The sequence below is a fragment of the Mustela nigripes genome, chromosome 6, assembly GCF_022355385.1.
Source record: "Mustela nigripes isolate SB6536 chromosome 6, MUSNIG.SB6536, whole genome shotgun sequence".
Lineage (NCBI taxonomy): Eukaryota > Metazoa > Chordata > Mammalia > Carnivora > Mustelidae > Mustela > Mustela nigripes.
The window spans coordinates 5,355,150-5,373,038 of record NC_081562.1 but is presented as its reverse complement, the minus strand read 5'-3'; the positions used below and the strand labels follow the sequence as shown (position 1 = coordinate 5,373,038).

At 53.1% G+C, this 17,889-nt stretch overlaps 1 protein-coding gene across 1 annotated transcript in view; it reads left to right on the top strand.

Annotated features, from left to right (window-relative positions):
* The window catches only part of MPPED1 (metallophosphoesterase domain containing 1), a 72,428-nt gene extending 59,739 nt beyond the window's left edge, over positions 1-12,689 (top strand). Inside the window, exons 5-7 of the mRNA XM_059404573.1 lie at positions 6,628-6,743; positions 8,582-8,695; positions 10,694-12,689. Coding sequence (XP_059260556.1) covers positions 6,628-6,743; positions 8,582-8,695; positions 10,694-10,812 — 349 coding nt within the window. The 3' untranslated portion in view covers positions 10,813-12,689. The remainder of the gene's footprint in view (positions 1-6,627; positions 6,744-8,581; positions 8,696-10,693) is intronic.
* The last annotated feature ends 5,200 nt before the right edge of the window (positions 12,690-17,889 follow it).

Here is a 17,889-nt window from a genome sequence, read left to right as displayed (position 1 = left end):
GCTGTCTCCTTCTACCAGGCAGGGCCGCCTCCCTCAACCCCCAGCCCTAGGGAGCGGGCTGCCTGGGGAGGCAGGGAAGGTCCCCAGAAGGAGGTGAGCAAAGATGCAGCAGAGGAGGAGAGCACACTGAGCCTGGCTTCACCTCTGAGGTCTCATCTGCGAAATGGGCACACGAGCCCGCCCAGCAGGTCATGGGAGGCTGGGAGAGGCCGGGATGCTCGCTGGGTGGTTTGTTCTCATGCTTGTGCTTCTTACAGGTCTCAGGGCCTCGGGACTCCGGGGGCTCTGGGGTGGGGGGCTCCGGTCGGGAGTGCGCACAGAGGAGAGGGTGAATTCTTAGTCCTTTTCCACCTGCCTGCCCGCCGGTGCAGCTCCTGACCATTGCCTCCATCATGCGTGCGTTCATTTGCGCTGGGAACCAGCCGTCCCTGAGTCTGCTTGGCTCAGCTGCCTGTTGGGCAAGAGGGATTTAGGGACAATTTGAACCTGTCTTGAGAGAGCCGCCGTCAGGGGACTCGAGGCAGGGAGGGGTCGCCTGGGCCTGGGGGATAGAGGCGATTAGGGAAGCTTCCTGGAAGAGGTGGTCTTTGAGCTAAGCCTTAACAAATAATGGGTCATGGACTCTGAGGAGAGGCTAAGAAGGGCTTTCAGGTGGCTGGAAAAGCGGGAGCCCGAGGGCGCCTGGGGGGCTCAGTGGGTGAAGCCGCTGCCTTCGGCTCAGGTCATGATCCCAGGGTCCTGGGATCGAGTCCCGCATCGGGCTCTCTGCTCAGCAGGGAGCCTGCTTCCTCCTCTCTCTCTGCCTGTCTGCCTACATGTGATCTCTGTCTGTCAAATAAATAAATAAAATCTTAAAAAAAAAAAAAAAAAGCAGGAGCAAGAACCCAGAGATGGGGAGAGGCGGGCGGTGTTCAGCAAACAGAAAGGATTGTTGTGGCCAGCATGTGGTGAGTTCAGGGGGAAATCTGAGCAGGACGGTCCAAGAGGGGGACTGGGGCAGAGCCCATGGGCCCTGTGTGCCGCACTCTGAGGTCTGAGCTTGTCTTCTAGGCACAGGGAGCCATGGAAGGCTTTGGAGTAGGGGAGTCACCTGGGGGAACACTTTAGAGTTGGGGCACCAGGAGCCAGGTCACAGGTGCTGCCTCCCTGTCCAGCCAGGCTCAGTGGGGGCCCAGCGAGGCCAGGGACTGGGCTGGAACTGGAGAGGGTACATTCAGGAGCTGCTCAGAGGGACAGCAGGCTGTTGCCATTGAACAGAGGGATCCCGTGGCTTGGTCACCCCTGTAGGGTCCTCTCTGGGTCAGCCACCTCTTGGGCATAGGACGCAGGAGCCAGGAACCCTGGTGCATGTCCCTTTTGCCCCCTCCGAGCCCTCGGGCACATCACCTGGCCTCTCTGTGCCTTCATTTCCTTGTCTTTAAAGTGGGAGCTTCCCGGGACTTTGTTAAGGGTTAACTGGGCAGAGATGTGGAAGTCCGTGGGGCTTGCGGAGGAGATGGGAGGTGGGAGGCGGGATTCCTGGTCCTATTTGCATAAATCTGGCCTGGAGGCAGAGAGCACAGGCTCGGCCTCTGCTGTCTGGGGTTTGAGCCCCCCACCCCCCACCCCCGTCTCACTTGGTCAGCAGGTAACCCCATGCAAGTCTCTGTACCTGCCCACACCTCAGTCTCCGCATCTGTAAAATGGAGCATTGATGGCAGCTGCCACCCCCCCATGTGGGTGTGAGGACTGGGGGCTCATGGAGAGGTTCTGGATTTGTGCCTTTGTGGGTGCCCCCCACCTTGGCCTCCGGGCAAGGGAATTCCGGATGCTCGCCCTCGGGCATCGCGCCCTGGCCTGGGTGCACCAGCAGGCCCAGCCCCACCCCAGGGCACCCCAGGCCTCCTCTGCCTGCACACCCCAGCATCCCCTGGAAATGAGGTGCCCATAGCCCAGGCTAACCGGGTGACCCCTGGGTGCCCCCCCTCCAGGGGCCGTGCGCCTCATGGCGGAGCAGAGCGCACTGGGCTTCGGCGTTCTCTGTAGACTAGCGAAATCCCCCTCCCGTCTGCTGTCGGGGGACCTGGGATTCACGCTTCAGGGGGAAATCGTTTAATGATTGGCCACGAGGAGGTCATTTATATTGGCTAAGCGGGCTTAATTAGCCTGGATTCGAAGGTTACCATCAGCGTACAAAAAAGCTGTTAAGGGGTTAACCTCTGAGAGATTACATTGTATTCAGCGCTCTGTTAAAGTTTGAATTAATTTTTCCCATGGGTTTGTTCACATTCTAATTTTCAACTAAATGAGACATCTGTTTCAGAAAAGGAAAATTTGCTCTGGTTGTCATGGCAACTATCATTCTGTAAGAAAATTATTCCAATGGTTACTTTAGAACAGAAAGACAGAAATTCAGGACATAAAGCTGCCTCCCATGGCTCAGTCGGAATTCTGATTCATCCGACCTCCTTGGAGTCTGTGATGTGTCCTGGACCGTACGCAGACATCGGGCTCCTGGCCCTCAGCGTGGCATGGCTTGGTCCAATGCCAGGTCTCGTTGGAGATGAGGGTGGGGCTTTTGCAGGGCCCCGGGCGTCCTGTCTTGGGCATTCACAGTCTCAGACCACAGCTGCCCCCAGGTGGATGGGCCACTAGCGGGTGGGCTGGACCCTGGCTGCTTGGACCGCAGGTTCTGTGAGCCCTTGCCTGCCCTGGCCTCTGTCTTGAAACCAGGGCAACCTTGGACTTCAGCTCTGGTCCCAAAGGGCCTCCTGATGGACCAGATGTAGAATGCTGGGAGCATCTGGGGCCGATTACACCTTGAAGAAGGCCTGGCCCCACCCTTCTGTCTCCACTTCCCATGGCAGGAACCTGAGTGGACCCACAGGAGGGGCTGGAGGGGTTTCCAGGTCCTGTGGGCTGGTTAAAGACCTCTGAGGTGAGGTCACCATGAAGAGTCTGTGTCCCTTGCTGTGCTGGAGAAACCCCCAGCCTGACGAGGGTATTCCCCAACCCACAGGCCATCCTGGAAAATATCTCCTTTGGATGTTTGCATGAGTACAAACATCATTGACTCTTCCTGCTCCCCCTAAAATTTCAATACAAGCTAGAACCTCCCCTTTGCCCATTGACGGAGCTCCTGGGTGTTTAGAAGGAGTTTTCATAGTGGAAGAATAATTTAACCTCTTAAGCCTCCTCCCACTCTCCTTTTCCCCCTCCCCTCTGGGTCAGGGTCATAGCACCTAGCAAGAGGGTCAGAAGCACCTCATGGGGTAGGGTCTGGGGCACAGGCATCATGATCGTGCTGGGACAGGTGAAGTCACCAGCCCAGGGGTAGAAACAGGTGCCTGATGCCAACCTGGGTGCCTTGAACAAGCTCTCAGGGCCTCCCCAGGGACAGGGTGAAGTCCACGTTCCCAGGATCGGAGGCGGTGTATTTCCAAGAGCTAGGCAGGTGTATCTACGGGGAAACGCCAGGCCGAGAGGAAGGAAGAGAGGGAGCCGGGGCAGGCGGAGGCTTGCGTGGGTCCCTCTGCTCCTGGGGGTCTCTGAGGTCTCTGGTATGTTTCTAGGCCCCTCTATCAAGAAGCTACCCCTTGCTGTGCCTCACAGGAACGAACAGACGCCTTCTCTCCATGCAGAGGAGGCCTCATCCCGTCTTGTAAATATTTGATTAGATTTTTGAAGAATGAATTCTGTATTTGGAAGGCAGTGCCAGAAACATGTTGCTTCTTTCCCGGGAGGCTAATGGGGCTTGGGCTCCTGGGAGGGCCGCTAGGCTTGGCTTTCTGAGCGGCTCCCAGGCTGCTGCAGCCTTCCCTGCAGTGACTCTGGCCTGGCTCAGCCAGAGAGCGGCTGTGAGCACGCCCAGAGTCGGGGCTGCAGACATGCAGAGCTGGGAGCTCAGCGTGTTAGGGCAGGAGCAGCCCCGGCTGCCCGCTGGAGCACGACTCTTTCTGACCAGGAACCACGGCAGGAAAAACACTTTCCACTGTGACTCAGTACATCCCGCCATGGGTGTCTATTTAAATATAAATATATTTAACTGAAGTATCCTTTCCCTGCTAGGAGGTACTCTTTTTTTTTTTTTTTTTTGGATGCTTTATTTTATTATTAATAAAATGTTATTGTGACCCATCAAAATGCAGTTTGAAAAGCTCTACCCTAGGTCAAATGTTTTTCATGAAGGCTCCATGGGTGAGTTTCAGGAGGGGCCCACAGTGATGATGGTGTTAGTGATGGTGATGATGGTGGTGCTGATGGTGCTGATGGTGTTGGTGATCGTGGTGATGATGGTGGTGGTGGTGATGGTGGTGATAATGGTGATGGTGATGATGGTAATTCTGACGATGATGGTGATGGTGGTGTTGGTGATCGTGGTGATGATGGTGGTGGTGGTGATGGTGGTGATAATGGTGATGGTGATTGTGGTGATGATGGTGGTGGTGGTGATGGTGGTGGTGGTGATGATGATGGTGATAGTGGTGATGATGAAGATGAGGATGATGATGATGGTGTTGGAAATGATGAAGGCAGCTGCAATGCACTGAATCAGGCACTGTTTTAAGCACTTTACGTGGATTAATGGATTTAATCCTTCCAAACAACTCTATTTTACAGATGGGGAAATTGAGGCACATAGAGAAATTGAGTCACTTGCCAAAAGTCACACAGGTAGAAAGAGGTGGACCTATTCTCACCTAGGTCTCTCTGACCCCAAAATTGCCTTGAAGTTGGGTTTAAAATTGTGTATATGTGTGTGTGAGGTGCATTTTCTGTTATGCAAGGGCCGGCCTCTGTGGGTGTGTCAGTGATAGGAGGTGTCTTCTGAGGGGACTGTCCCCAGACCAACTCACCCAGATGCTGTTCCCCACCCCTGAACACCTGGTCTCCTCCCTTGGCAGGCACTTCCTACAGTTGGGGATCCCTTGGGCAGCCCAAACCCAGGGACGCTTCTCACCATCTGTTTCTCCTGCCAGAGGCTCAGAGTGCAGATCCCACACCCCCCTTCACAGGTGGTTCTCCTGGGGCTCACTCGTGTCTAGGGACGAGGGAGTCTTCTCGGCTCCTCCCACAAGAACAAGGCAGGAACCACAGTCCTCTTCTTCAAGGCCAAAACTTAGGCCTCGGAGGTGGTGGCCTGGTGTGCTCTGCCCACTTTTAGTAAGTTCCTCTGGGCAGGAGCTGGGGACTGTCTTTTGGATCTGGGCATCATCCTCGGTTTCAGAGTTCAGGCTGTGATCCTCAGGCAGCAGAAGTCCTGTTTGACATCTGTTAACAGATGGATTCATTCATTCATTTATTCCCCGCCTCCAGGCTGGTCTGGACGCACAAGGTGAGAGGAAGCTTGGGTCAGACAGGGCTTTGAAGGATAAACGTGGCGTGAGGTTGGGGTGGGCAGGAGGAGAACAGGTGATTGCGGTGGTGATGATGATGGTAGTGATAATGGCGATGATCATGATGTGGTGATGGTGATGGTGGTGATGATGATGGTGACTTTGTAAATCCTAACAGGCTGTGTTGATGTGGGGCCTTATAATGACTTAGGCCCAAGAGAGCTTCATAGTAGGCATGTTTTGTTAGAAATCAAAGCCCAGGGTGCCTGGGTGGTTCAGTGGGTTAAGCCGCTGCCTTTGTCTCAGGTCATGGTCTCAGGGTCCTGGGATCAAGTCCCGCATCGGGCTCTCTGCACAACAGGGAGCCTGCTTCCCCCCCCTCTCTCTGCCTGCTTCTCTGCCTACTTGTGATTTCTCTCTGTCAAATAAATAAATAAAATCTTAAAAAAAAAAAAAAGAAATGAGAGCCCAATCAAATGGCTTTATGTTGCCCATATAACTGAGAAGTGCAGAAGTATGGTGGGTGACTGGTACAGTTTTGATCCAGCGGCTCCCTTGGGCCATGTGGTTCAGCCATTGCCCTTTGGGACAGCTTACTAGCCGCTAACAGCTACCAAGGCAAGAAGCTCACTGGTTGATCTGCAGGGGTGAAAACATCCTCTCTCTCGTCATTGAAAGAAGAAATATCTGGGATCCCCACCAATGGGAAGGATCTAGGCTTCATGTTCACCACTGAGCCAATCCAAGGGACTCATTGGCATCGTTCAGTCTAGGTCTGAGTTGAGATTCCATCCATTGGTCTGGGTCCCTCTGGTCCTGCCCTTAGAGCTGGGGATGGACTCAGCCCGGCTGGGAGCTTCAAGGGAAAGCAGGAATCAGCTTCCTCCCCTTGGAAGCCATTCTTTCTGGACTGGGTCTCCACCTGCCCCAACTTGGGCAGGAAGGCAGAGAGTGTTTTCCTGGGAGGGGTCAGGTTCTTCTCTGAATTTCCTTAGAAGAGCTCGGAGAACGAGAGGTCTTTGGCTGATGCTGATTCTTTTTAAATGTTCCTTTTAAAAGTTTACAGAAATAATATTTATTCATCCTAGAGAAACAGAACCTGTGTTGAAGGAAAGGGGAAAGAGAAGAGGAGGCCAGAGACATCCCACGGCCTGCGAGTGGGTCAGGGTTCTGGCTGAGTCCAGGCCATCCCCACCTTTATGTTGAGTTTCTAGGGATCGAACCTGCCCCGGAGACCACTGGGCACCGCAGTGGCTTCCCCTACCTGTGACGGTCCCGCGCTCTCTCTGAACTGCCTGCTCTTCTTCCATAGGCAGCCGTGGTTTTATGGCTGGGGCTTTAACCTCCCACGAGGCCAAGCACTGCTAGAGAAATGGAACCTCATTCCTGAAGGCGTAGACATCCTGATAACCCATGGACCGCCACTAGGTAAGAGTCAGCTGCCCCCTGCCTTGGCTGGCCGGGCCCCCAGCGGGCCTGCTGGTGCTGGGGGCGGCCTCCGGGGGTGTGGGTGTTGAGAGGCAGCGTCTGGCCCCACCTGAGCATGGAGATCAGCCTTGACGAGCTCTGTTCTGAGTCTGACTTGTTGTGGCACTGGGGACAGTTCTCCCCACGTGCCTCATTTCCCCTACTGTGTGCTGGGGGTTCAGCGTGTTACCTCGTGGACTCCTCGCAGCCCCCAGGGAGGTCAGCATCAGCTGCCTCGTTTACACATGTGGGCTACTGGAGCTCAGGGACGTGGAGAGGCAGGGCTGGGCCCTTGACCTGCATCCTGGGGACCGAATACCTTCAAGGTCACTCTCTCGGCTTCGTCCTGTATGCCCTCACCTGTCAGACCCCTGGGGAACCGCACCCGCACCCATTCCAACAGTCCCCAGGGCCTGCGGGTTCCATCCTCAACGGGTCTCGTCCCAGGCTCCCCTGCCCCCCGCCCCGGTCCCAGCTGATGTCACCGCTCACTTGGTTTGTTTCTGGGCCCCCCTGGCTGTCCCTTCGGGGGCTTTCTCAGGTCTCCCCTCCCCCTCTCCTCACCCACACTTCCTGCCCATCTGCACATCCCTCCGATTCCACCTCCAAACTGGATCCCAGCTCCTTCCTCTCCTCTGCACTGCGGCTGTCCCCAGCTGGGTTCCAGCCAGTGTCTTCTGTCCCTTTGATGATTGCCAGGGTCTCCTCGCTGTTCCCCCGTCCCGGAGTCTTGCCCCTTCCACTCCACTCTCCCCGGGTCAGGGGAGGGCGCTCTCTGAATTGGCAGCGATGCCATGCCATCCCTCTACAACACTCCATAGCTCCCCAGGCCTTAGAGTGCCGTCCAGACTCCCAGCAGCCCCGCCCCTCCCAGCGTCGTCCTGCTGCTGCTGCCTCCACAGAACTTGCCATCACTCCCGCAGCATTTGGGGTCCAGGGCAGGCAATCCTGGACAAGGGGTAAACCTGGGCAGTGCTTGGCTCCAGGGTTTATAGGCCGCGGGATAGAGGGGCGTGGAATGGCCAAGCCCGGTGGGACCTCTCTCTCCCTCTCTCCCTCCCTCTCTCATCACTAAGGCAGTGGCAGGGGCAGCCCGCCCCGTTCGGGGACTCAGAGGCTCCCCCTTGCCCTTCCCAGCATGCAGGAACCTGTCTCCCCCACCCACACCAAGATGACTCTTCGTTTGCGCAGCCGTGTGCGAATAATGGGCCGCCGCCGTCCGGGGCGGCTCCGGGAGGCTGGCGGTGCGAGCAGACCCTGACCCAGCCGGGAGCCAGGCTGCGGCGAGTGGAGTTCATTTTCATGATTTGGGGGTGTCTGTTTAGAAAGTTTCCGACGTGGAAATCCCGCTCCTGGTTCTGCTCCGCTGCCAGCTCCTAGGGTGCCCTTGCGCCTCTCATGTCCCTTTCAGGCCTCCGTGTGCCTGTCTCTGCAATGGGGGATGACACCTTGGAGACCGCTTCAAGCACAGGTCTGGGCGGGCTCACTTGGCCCCCAGTGCCCGGCCCACTCTGGACCCTTGTAAGCCAGGCTCTCCGGGTGGCCCTGCAGAGGGGGAAGGGCGGGGCTGCCAGGCCCTGGGCAGCACATGGCAGAGCCCTCGGCTTTCCCTCCCTGAAGGCAGGGGGCCAGGCGGCTTCAGGAGAGCCTGCTGGGGCCTCTGGGGTCAGGGTCCACCTGGGGCTGTGAGGCTTGGACCCCGTGTCTCTGAGACTCAAAAGCTGCCGTGTGGGGCCTGCAGGACTGGGGGCCCAGCCGTCTGACTGCTGTCACTGCCCTGCTGTCATCTCCTCACACAGGCTTCCTGGACTGGGTCCCCAAGAAGATGCAGCGGGTGGGCTGCGTGGAGCTGCTCAACACGGTGCAGAGGCGCGTCCAGCCGCGGCTGCATGTCTTCGGTCACATCCATGAAGGTCGGCGCGGGGGTGGGGAGAGGCACCTCATGGGCCCTGTGGAGGGGACCCCGCACCTCCCTCCCACCCGGTCACCTCCTCCCTGCTCTCAGCCCCTTCCTGACGTATGCTCTTGTACGTGCTTTGTCTGCACTTGGCCATCAGTAGGCTACCGCTGAAATGGTTAACAGTGGGAAGACAGTTGCGAAGTCTGGCAAGACTCAGGGCTAAGTTTCACTCCTTGGGAGTGAGGCGACTCCACCTGGCTGCTGCCTCTAGCCTGGGAGGCTTCTGGAATGTGAGCAGGAGGCTTCCCGGAGGAGGGGACATTGGATGGAACATGGAGGATGTGTTAGGTTTGGTAGGCTCACTGTGAGCTCCATAAGACTAGCAGTTACCTACATCTCCACAGCCTGGCGTACAGTTGGTGCTTAATAAATGTGGAGGGCCCCTTGCTTGCCTGAGATATTCTGGAGGCACCTCACCTCCACCCCCACCACATGCACATACAGACCTGGTATTCTGGCTCTGTTCGAGGGGGTGGGGACACTTGCTTTTCCCACACAGTTGGAATGGTGGCGGGCATTGGGGGGCAGTGGGCAAGGCGGGTGTGATGGTGCTGGGTGAGGTCAGCCCACACCCCCACGCCCTGCACGTAGGGCTTTCCTTGTTAGCCTGGAGCCCGACTCCTCAGCTTGGCAGAGCCCCTCTTTTACTCGTTTCAGGCCTTCATCCCACCTGCCCGAGGCCACGCTGCCCCATCCCACCCTACCAGAAAGCGCGTGGGCTCCCATGGGCCATGGGGACGGATGTGGTTTCCCCCAGAGTTGTCTGCCAGCCTCCTGCACCTATGTCTGTGTTAGGCCAGGGTCCCCGGGCCTCACATATGCTTGTTCTGCATCCGGTCATTTTCTAGCTCAGAAGCAAACAAGCCTCAGCCCTTTCCCTGAGGGCTGCTGCATGGTGTTGTCGGAGGACAGAAGTGATCAGACCTCCCCTGGCCCTGAGGAGATCACAGAGGGAACCAGATAGGCAAAGGCAGAATCTGAGAGGTCATGAGATGGGCAGCCCACGTGCTGTGGGATAGCAATATTGCCATCATTTTTTGCAGCCCAGACGTGCCATCAGATCCCAGGTGATGCGTGACCCAAACCACACTCCTGCACGATTGTATAGGCCAAATGGGGCTCCCGAGAGTGGGTAACCCACAAGAGGAGGGGAAATGGCCTTTCTGGCTTGGAGGTGATCTGAGCTGAAGGATGAGGATTCGAACAAGTAGACATGGTGGGAAAAGGGTGTGATGACAGCAGAAGCTAAGAGAAGAAAGTACATGATGATGGTGATGATGGTGGTGATGGTGGTGGTGATGGTGAGGATGGTGGTGATGGTGGTGCTGGTGATGGTAATGGTGGTAATGGTAGGAGGTGAAGGTGGCAATGGTGATGTTGGTGGTGGTGATAGTGATGATGGTGATGATGGCAATGATGGTGATTATGGTGATGGTAGTGATCGTAATGGTGGTAGCGGTGCAGATGATGATGGTGATTGTGGTGATGATGGTGGTGATGGTGATGATGATGGTGGTGGCGATGGTAATGGTGGTAATGGAGATGAGGGTGGCTATGGTGGTGATGGTGGTGATGGTGATGATCATGATGGTGGTGATGATGGTGGTAATGGTGGTGGTGATGGTGGTAGTGGTGATGGTAACAGTGGTGATGACGTCAATGGTGATATCTCACTGTGTGCTCGCCATGTGCTTTCCAGGCACTAGGCTGAACGAACACTGTATGTGGATTATTATCGCATTTGCCCCTCGTAGCAGTTGGGGAAGGAGCATCTGTCATCACCTCTATCTGTAGATGAAGAGGCTGAGTTGAGGGTTTCGGTAGCTTGTCCTGGCCTGTTGAGCCCGCTGCAGCGGAGTGCTCTCTGACTACCACGCCCCCTAGGCCGCCTCACTACCCTAGGTCCTGGCCTTACTCCCTCAGCCCTGACGGCTGTGTGCTTACTTCCCAGGGTACGGTGTCATGGCAGATGGGACAACCACCTACGTGAACGCGTCTGTGTGCACCGTGAACTACCAGCCTGTGAATCCGCCCATAGTCATTGACCTCCCCACACCCCGGAACTCCTGACTGCCCCTGCTGTCTCAGCCCCTCCTGCTCACATCAGCTACACATGCCTGGCCGAGAGCACAGACCCCCAACCACCCTTCCTTCCATGCAGACCAGCTGCCTGGCCGTGGGGAGCAGCCCAGCCGATGGGTCGAGGCCTTGGAATGAAGAAAACCTCCCCTGACTCTTCAGCCTCCGTCACCTGGAGTCAGGACCCTGTGGGTCCCTGGCAGGGGTTCTGTGCTCATTACTGTTTTCTGCGTGTACATTTCTGCGTGTACCTTGTCCAAGGACCTAACAAGCTTGCGGTCCTGTCCTGCTTGGGAATTGACGGACTCTTCATCCTTCTCAGTTGGACCCACTCGTGGGCTTGGGAAGCCGCTGCTCCTGGACACACTTTGGAAGTTCTCGCACAAAATCTCCCTCTAACCGAGGGTCTGTGTGGCAGCAAGCCCTGGGATTGGGGGTGTGTGGGAGGTTTTGGAGACTGGGTGCAAGTGGCACCCATTCCCGCCCCCCGCCCCCCACCGGGCTTGGGGAGGAGATGGGCCTGCTTCACAGCTGAGGCCCTTGAGGGAGCGATCAGGGACGTCTCAGGAATTCGGGCCACAAGGCCAACAAGCCGTCTGCCTCACCTCGTGACCCCGCTTTCTTCCTGTGGGCATCTTTGCCATCTTGAACAGTGGCCTGAGCACCTCAGGTGCCTGCGTGGAGCCTGGACCCGGGAGAGTGGTTCTCTAGAAGGAGCCATGTGGGTGCCCAGGACCAGATGGAAGGTTCCCGAGTCACAGACTCGCGGGTCTGAGCAGCTCTGCAGAACTTGGCAGGCTGGAGGGGCTGCAGACCGAGGCCACCCTGCCACGTGGTTGTGCCCATGTGGACGTGCGCGTGCGTGCGTCCCCTTACTGTCCTCCAGTGGGGTTCCATTCCTCAGTGCGGTTTCTCGTGCACCATTTCGGTTCTGTCTGTTGGACCCACAGCTGAAGGGGCTGAGTGGTTCCTGGTCCTTGCCAGTGTGTCCTGTTAACGGGAGCGTGGCCCAGTAGCAGAGCAGGCCCTGGCGCTGGCAGCTTCATGGAGAGCGCCTTTCCTTTTTTTCCTTTAAATTAGTCCTGGGTTTGGGGAGGTGGGGGGTTGGGCTGAATCTGTGAGGGCAAGGGAACCAGCAGGGTCTCTTCGGAGTGAGGCCAGAGAGGCGGGATCACCCCGTGCAGGGTCCGATTCTATCTTTATTGAAATTTTGATATTTTGTTCATCATGGATATTTTTCTGAATCGAATTTGATTTTGAAAGACATGGGGTTAAAGAGCATCCTTTCTCTGTCCTGTTCAGAGCCTCTCTGGTCCGTGTCTCAGAGAGAGCCCCTGGAGCACTGAGGGATCCTGTTCTCTGAGCCCAGCACCCTGGCATCCCAGGAGGCCATGATTCCTTTCCTGCTCCCACAGGCATCCCCATGGGGCAAGGCTCACTGTCCACAAGGGGAGTCTGCCAGCAGCAGTGCGCTCTGGGGTGTGGGGTGTGGGACGTCGGGGACTCTGTTTGACTGAGTGGTTCCTGGGTGAGGATGTTTACAAAGTCTCTGGGGAAGCCCAGATGCACGGCGTATGGGCACATGTCGGGTGGAGAAGACACAGGCCCTTTTAGTCACCTCTACCGAATTTCTATGCGGACCAAGAACTATAAACTTAAATAAATTTTTTTCCTAAGGTATCTTCAGAATATGGTGTATTTTTATGTGGAAAAGAAAAGTTATGAAGGCAGCTGTTACTTTGAAAGAAAATTCATTAAAAGTCCTTGAGGTATGAAAGATGATGGCGTGCTCCTCAATCATTTTGGCATAACTTGATTGTGGCTGTAATTTTTTTTTTGTCAAGCATGTCAGACAATAAAGTCTTTGTAAAAAGAAAGAGATGTCCACGTGACGCCTCTTCCTGTGTGTGTCTCTGGGTGGCCTGTGAGGCACGTGGGGGGAGGAATGGCATCCTCCCGGTCCGGTCCAGTCCGGAGTCCTGGACAGAGTTCAGAGGCCAAAGACCGTCCATGTGGCGGCAACTTGCATCATTTTGCTTGATCCAGCTTTCCCCCGGGGTGGGCCAATCTCAGAAGTGGTTGGCATGGGCCATTCTGTGCCCTATGAAGTTCAAGTATTCTGACTGCCTGATTCCTCAAAACAGAGTACCTTGAGATGGTCTGAGCTCTGGGACCTTCCCCGAAGCAGTATGTTCAGTCTAGCTCTTACCACACTAAGGGTCCAGGTGTTGCCCAAGAAAAGCACTGACAGGTATAATGACTCCAGTCTCGAAGCAGCCTAAGCTGTATAAGTTCCATCATTTCCTTCCTTCCTTCCTTACATCCATCCGCCCATCCACCCATCGGCCTGTCCATCCATCCGTCCACCTGTTGGTCTTGACTGTCCATCCATCCATCTATCCACCCACCCACCTATCCATCCATCCTTCCATCCACCATCCATCCGTCCGTCCGTCTGTCCATCCACCCACCCGTCTGTCTGTCCATCCATCCATCCATCCGTCCGTCCGTCCATCCATCCGTCCGTCCATCCATCCACCATCCATCCATCCATCCATCCATCTGTCCATCCATCCATCTGTCCGTCCATCCATCCATCCATCTGTCCGTCCATTCCCTTCATGGATCCATCCGTCCCTACCACAACTTTCACTGATCGCTTCCCCTGGGCCTGCCTTGGACTAGGGGGGTGGTGATAGATTGAGGAGGTAGGATTGCTGAGGGATGGATGTGGGGGTGAGGTGAGGGAGAGCCAAGGATGACAATGGATGTTGGCTGCCAGTCATGGAAGGGAGAAGGGGAACCGGAAGAACAGGTGTGAGGAGAGGAGCTGAGTTTGCGGACTGGAGCTGCAGGTGCACTTGGGGATATTCAGGGGAAGGGTCCAGTGGCTGGAGGGATAAAGGGCTCTGGAGGAGGAAGAACCTCTCTGAGATCTGCATTTGTGGGTCATAACCAAAGCCATGGGTCTGGAAGAGACGTCCCAGAGGGGTGAGTGGAGGGCAAGAGGAGTAACCTGGGGCAGATTATGGGTGTCAGCCTCTCCATGGCCCTTACCTGTCCTCAGACTGCCCCACCTGTCACCTGACCTTCCACCAGAGCCTCGCAGGGGACCTATGCTAACTGGCCCTGGGCCTTGGCTCCCCATCAGTGGGCAATGAGGAGGAACCACTTGACCATAGGTAGACTTGGCTGCTGTTCTTGGCCAATGTGAGCCCAAGAAGAGCTCCTGATTGGCGGGGCAGGGACCCTCTGGGGCAGCTGCTGCCTCCGGTAGTGCTGTAGGCCCTCCAGCAGCACACAGGTCCCCATGCTCTGCTCAGAGTCCAGAAACAGCCCCTGCTGCCCTCAGTGTAGATGGGTTGTCTGGGGTTTGGACAGGTGGTGGAGGGGGTCCCACAGCAAAGCTGCCAGGGCACCTAGTGCCTTAGTTCTTGGTGGTTCTGTACTCAGGGCTCAGGCACTCACTGTCTGTCATCTTTGCGCAGGTGTCCCCCATATAGGATGGCATCTCAGATAACCCTCTTATTGTCCGTGACAGTCTAATGAGCAAATCCAGTGAGATGTCTCCTGGGTCTAACTTCATTTTCTGTGAGAGACCCCTGCCAAGCCCCCAGAATAAACCAGTGGAGGTAACAAGCTCTGTGAGCAAGGATTTCATCCAGTGCTCTCCCCTAATGCCACCCATAGCTCCCAGCTGGGCCCAAGCCTGCCTGGGGGTCCTCAGTTCCACTGTTCCATGGAAGGCACAGATTCTGAAGGTCTCCAAGATGTGAGAGTCAGCCCCTGCTGTCTGGAAGCTTGCAGTGTGCTTTGGAAGGTTCCTCTAATCCCCCCCAAAATGTGGAGCCCTTTAGGTCTTACATGCTTAGGGCCCTGAGAATGGCAGAGGGGGCAGGCTGGGGGGCCCTGGGGAACAGCAAGCCCAGTGGACAGGGGAGATCGGGGAAAGCTTCCTGGAGGAAGGAATGTGGCTGGGCCCTGAACAATAGAACATGACTTTCCCATTCAAAAAACCCTTTTTATTTTGAAATAATTTTAGATCTATAGAAGAGTCTTAAGGTGGTACAGAGAGTTCCTCCATACACTTCTCCCAGTTTCCCTAGATGTGAATGCATTGCATAGCTATGATGCTTTTACCAAAACTAGGACATGAACACTGGTACAACACTATTACACTATAAACTTTATTTAGATTTCAGCAGTTTTTGATTATGGTCCTTTCTCTGTTCCAGAATCCCATGCACACTGCCATGTTGCCTTTAGCTGTCAAGTGTCCATAGTGATAGTTTCTCAGTCTGTCCTCACTTTGCCTGACCTTGAAAGTTTTGAATACTGGTTGAATATTCTGTAGAACGTCCATCAAGTTGGGTTTGTCTATGTTTTCTCACGATCAGCCTGGGGTTATGAATTATGAGATTGCAGCCCAGCTGATGGATCCTCAAGGGACCTGGGGTCACGTGGTGGTACCGTGACTTATTGCTGCCGATGCTGATCTTGAACACATGGTAGAGGGGATGGATGTCCGCCAAGTTTCTCCACCGTAAAGATGCTGGTCTTCCTTTTCCATATTCTGTTAGAAGAGAGACACAAGTCTAGCTCACGGTCAAGTAGAGGTGACTCAAGCTCTCCCTTCTAGAGGGAGGAACAGCAAAGAATTTGTGGGCACAGTTAAAACCACAGCATTAGTTAATAAAGATTTGGGGGGTATATTCAGGCCATGCAAAGGTCCCAATTCTTAAAGTTTTGTCTGCTAATTCGAGCATCTGTCTGTGGATCTTGCCCAGACTAATGATTCCTGAGGCGCTCTCATGGCAATTTTAAAATTCTTCCTTCCTCATACATTTATTATCTGGAATTGTTCTGTAAGGAAGATTCGTCCCTTCTCTGCCATTTATTTATTTTCTATCAGCACAGATTCATGCTTATTTATTTTACTCATTAGGTTAAAACCTAGTACTATCACTATTTATTTTGTGGCTCAGATTGTTTTAACTTTGTCCGCTGGGAGCTCTTTCAAGTTGGCTCCTGTGTTCTTTTGACATATCTGTATCTTTCCTTTGTTTGACTTCTTTGATTTCTGGCATTACAGGGTGTTCCAAGGCCATCTTGCATTTTCTTTGCCCCAGCCCTAGAACCAGCCATTTCTCCAGAGAGTTCTAACTCCTTTTATTTAGAAAATGAGATCTAGGTGACAGATGTGCTAGATGTTAATAGGGTATTACTACTTCTAGGTCCTCACAGTGGACAGGGTGAGGAAATATATGAATGTTCTCATCCATCTATATGCTATTTCTCTCTCTTATGTCTATATCCATCCAACCGTCCATCCAACGTCCATCCATCCATCCACCCACCCAATGTCCGTCCATCCATCCATCCATCCATCCACCTACTTAGCTATCATCTACTTATCTTCAAGAATCACTAGTTCATACTGATATGTCACCCCCCACCCCAGACTCTAATGCAGCAATGCATTATTTGTTCTTGTTTCCACCTGCTTATTTGTAACTTTTTCCTTTGACAAGGAGGAGCCTGGTTCCCATACCTGCAATCATGTGCATGTTCAATCCTGGTACCTCCACGAAGCAGTTTCAGAATTCTTGGTTGGACCCTTGTGAGAAACGAAGTTACCAACTAGAGTACACGGTTCCTGTGCAACCCTTTTTGTCTTTAGTTTGATAAACCAAACTCTGCTTTCCAAGGTTAAATTGGTCAGGTCCTTTCTCCCAACCCAACTCAGGAGGTTATGTCATACATGTGCAGTGTAATTAGATTTTGTTGTCACAGTCCGCCTTACATCCTGGCATTCTCTGACATCTTAGTTGACTATTTTAAATTTGCCTGCAGCAAGCCACTCTCTGTAGTGTGCAGTTCTAAGCGTTTTCAGAAATGCAGAGTCATGTATCCACCACCCTAGTACCATAGGGAACTGTTCCATCACTTGAAAAATTCCCCTTCTTTGACCCCTTCTAAGTCATACTGTTTTCCAGAATGTCTGTATGTTTTTACAATCCCAGTGGCATCGAGTGAGTATTCCTCTCGGTTCACATCTTCATCAGAATTTGGTATTGCTCATTTTAAAAAAATTATCCATTTGAGAAGGTGCGTCTTGTATTTCTTTGTGGTTTTAATTTCCATTTCCCTAATGACTACTGGTGTTGAACATCTTTTCATATGCTTATTTGCCATTCACATATATTCTTTTATGAAGCGTCTGTTCGTATTTTTTTGTCCTCTTCCTTAAAAATGTTTTTTGTTTTGTTTTGTTTTGTTTAAATGTTCCTTATGCTTTGGATTTAAGTCCTTAATTGAATATGTGATTTGCAAATCTTTTCTTCTAGTTGGTGGGTTGTCTTTTCATTCTCTTAACAGTTTCTCAGAGCAAAAGTTTCTAATCTTGATGAAGTCCAAAGCATCAATTTTTTCTTTTATGAGCCAGGCTTTTGGTGTAGTACCTAAAAACTCATTGTCAGGCTAAAAGTCATGCAGATTTTCTCTGATGTTTTCTTGTAGAAGGTTTATAGTTTTATGTTTTACATTTAGGTCTATGATTCATTTGAAGTTAATTTTGGTATAAGGTGTGAGGTTTGTATAAGTTTCATGTTTTTATGTATGGATGTTCTGTTTCCATTGAGTTGTCTTTATATGTTTGTCAAAAATCAGTTGACTATATTTGTATGGGTATACTTTTGGGCTCTCAATTTTGTTCCATTGATCGATACGTCTGTCCTTTTGCCAATATCTTACTCTCCTGATTAACTCTATGGGTAAATCTTGAAATCGAATAGTGGCAGTTATCCAATTTTGTTCTTCTTTTTCAGAATTGTTCTGGCTATTCTAGTTCTTTTACCTTTCCATATACATTTTTCAATGAGCTTGTTGACATATAAAATAGATCTTGCTGAGATTTTGATGGAGATTACATAGGATTTATAATCAGACTGGAAAAAAGTGATATTTTCACAATGTTTAGACTCACAATTCATGAAAAAACATTTCTCTCTCCATTTGTTTAGATCTTTGCTTTTTTTCATCCTTGTTCTACAGTTTTCATCATCCAGA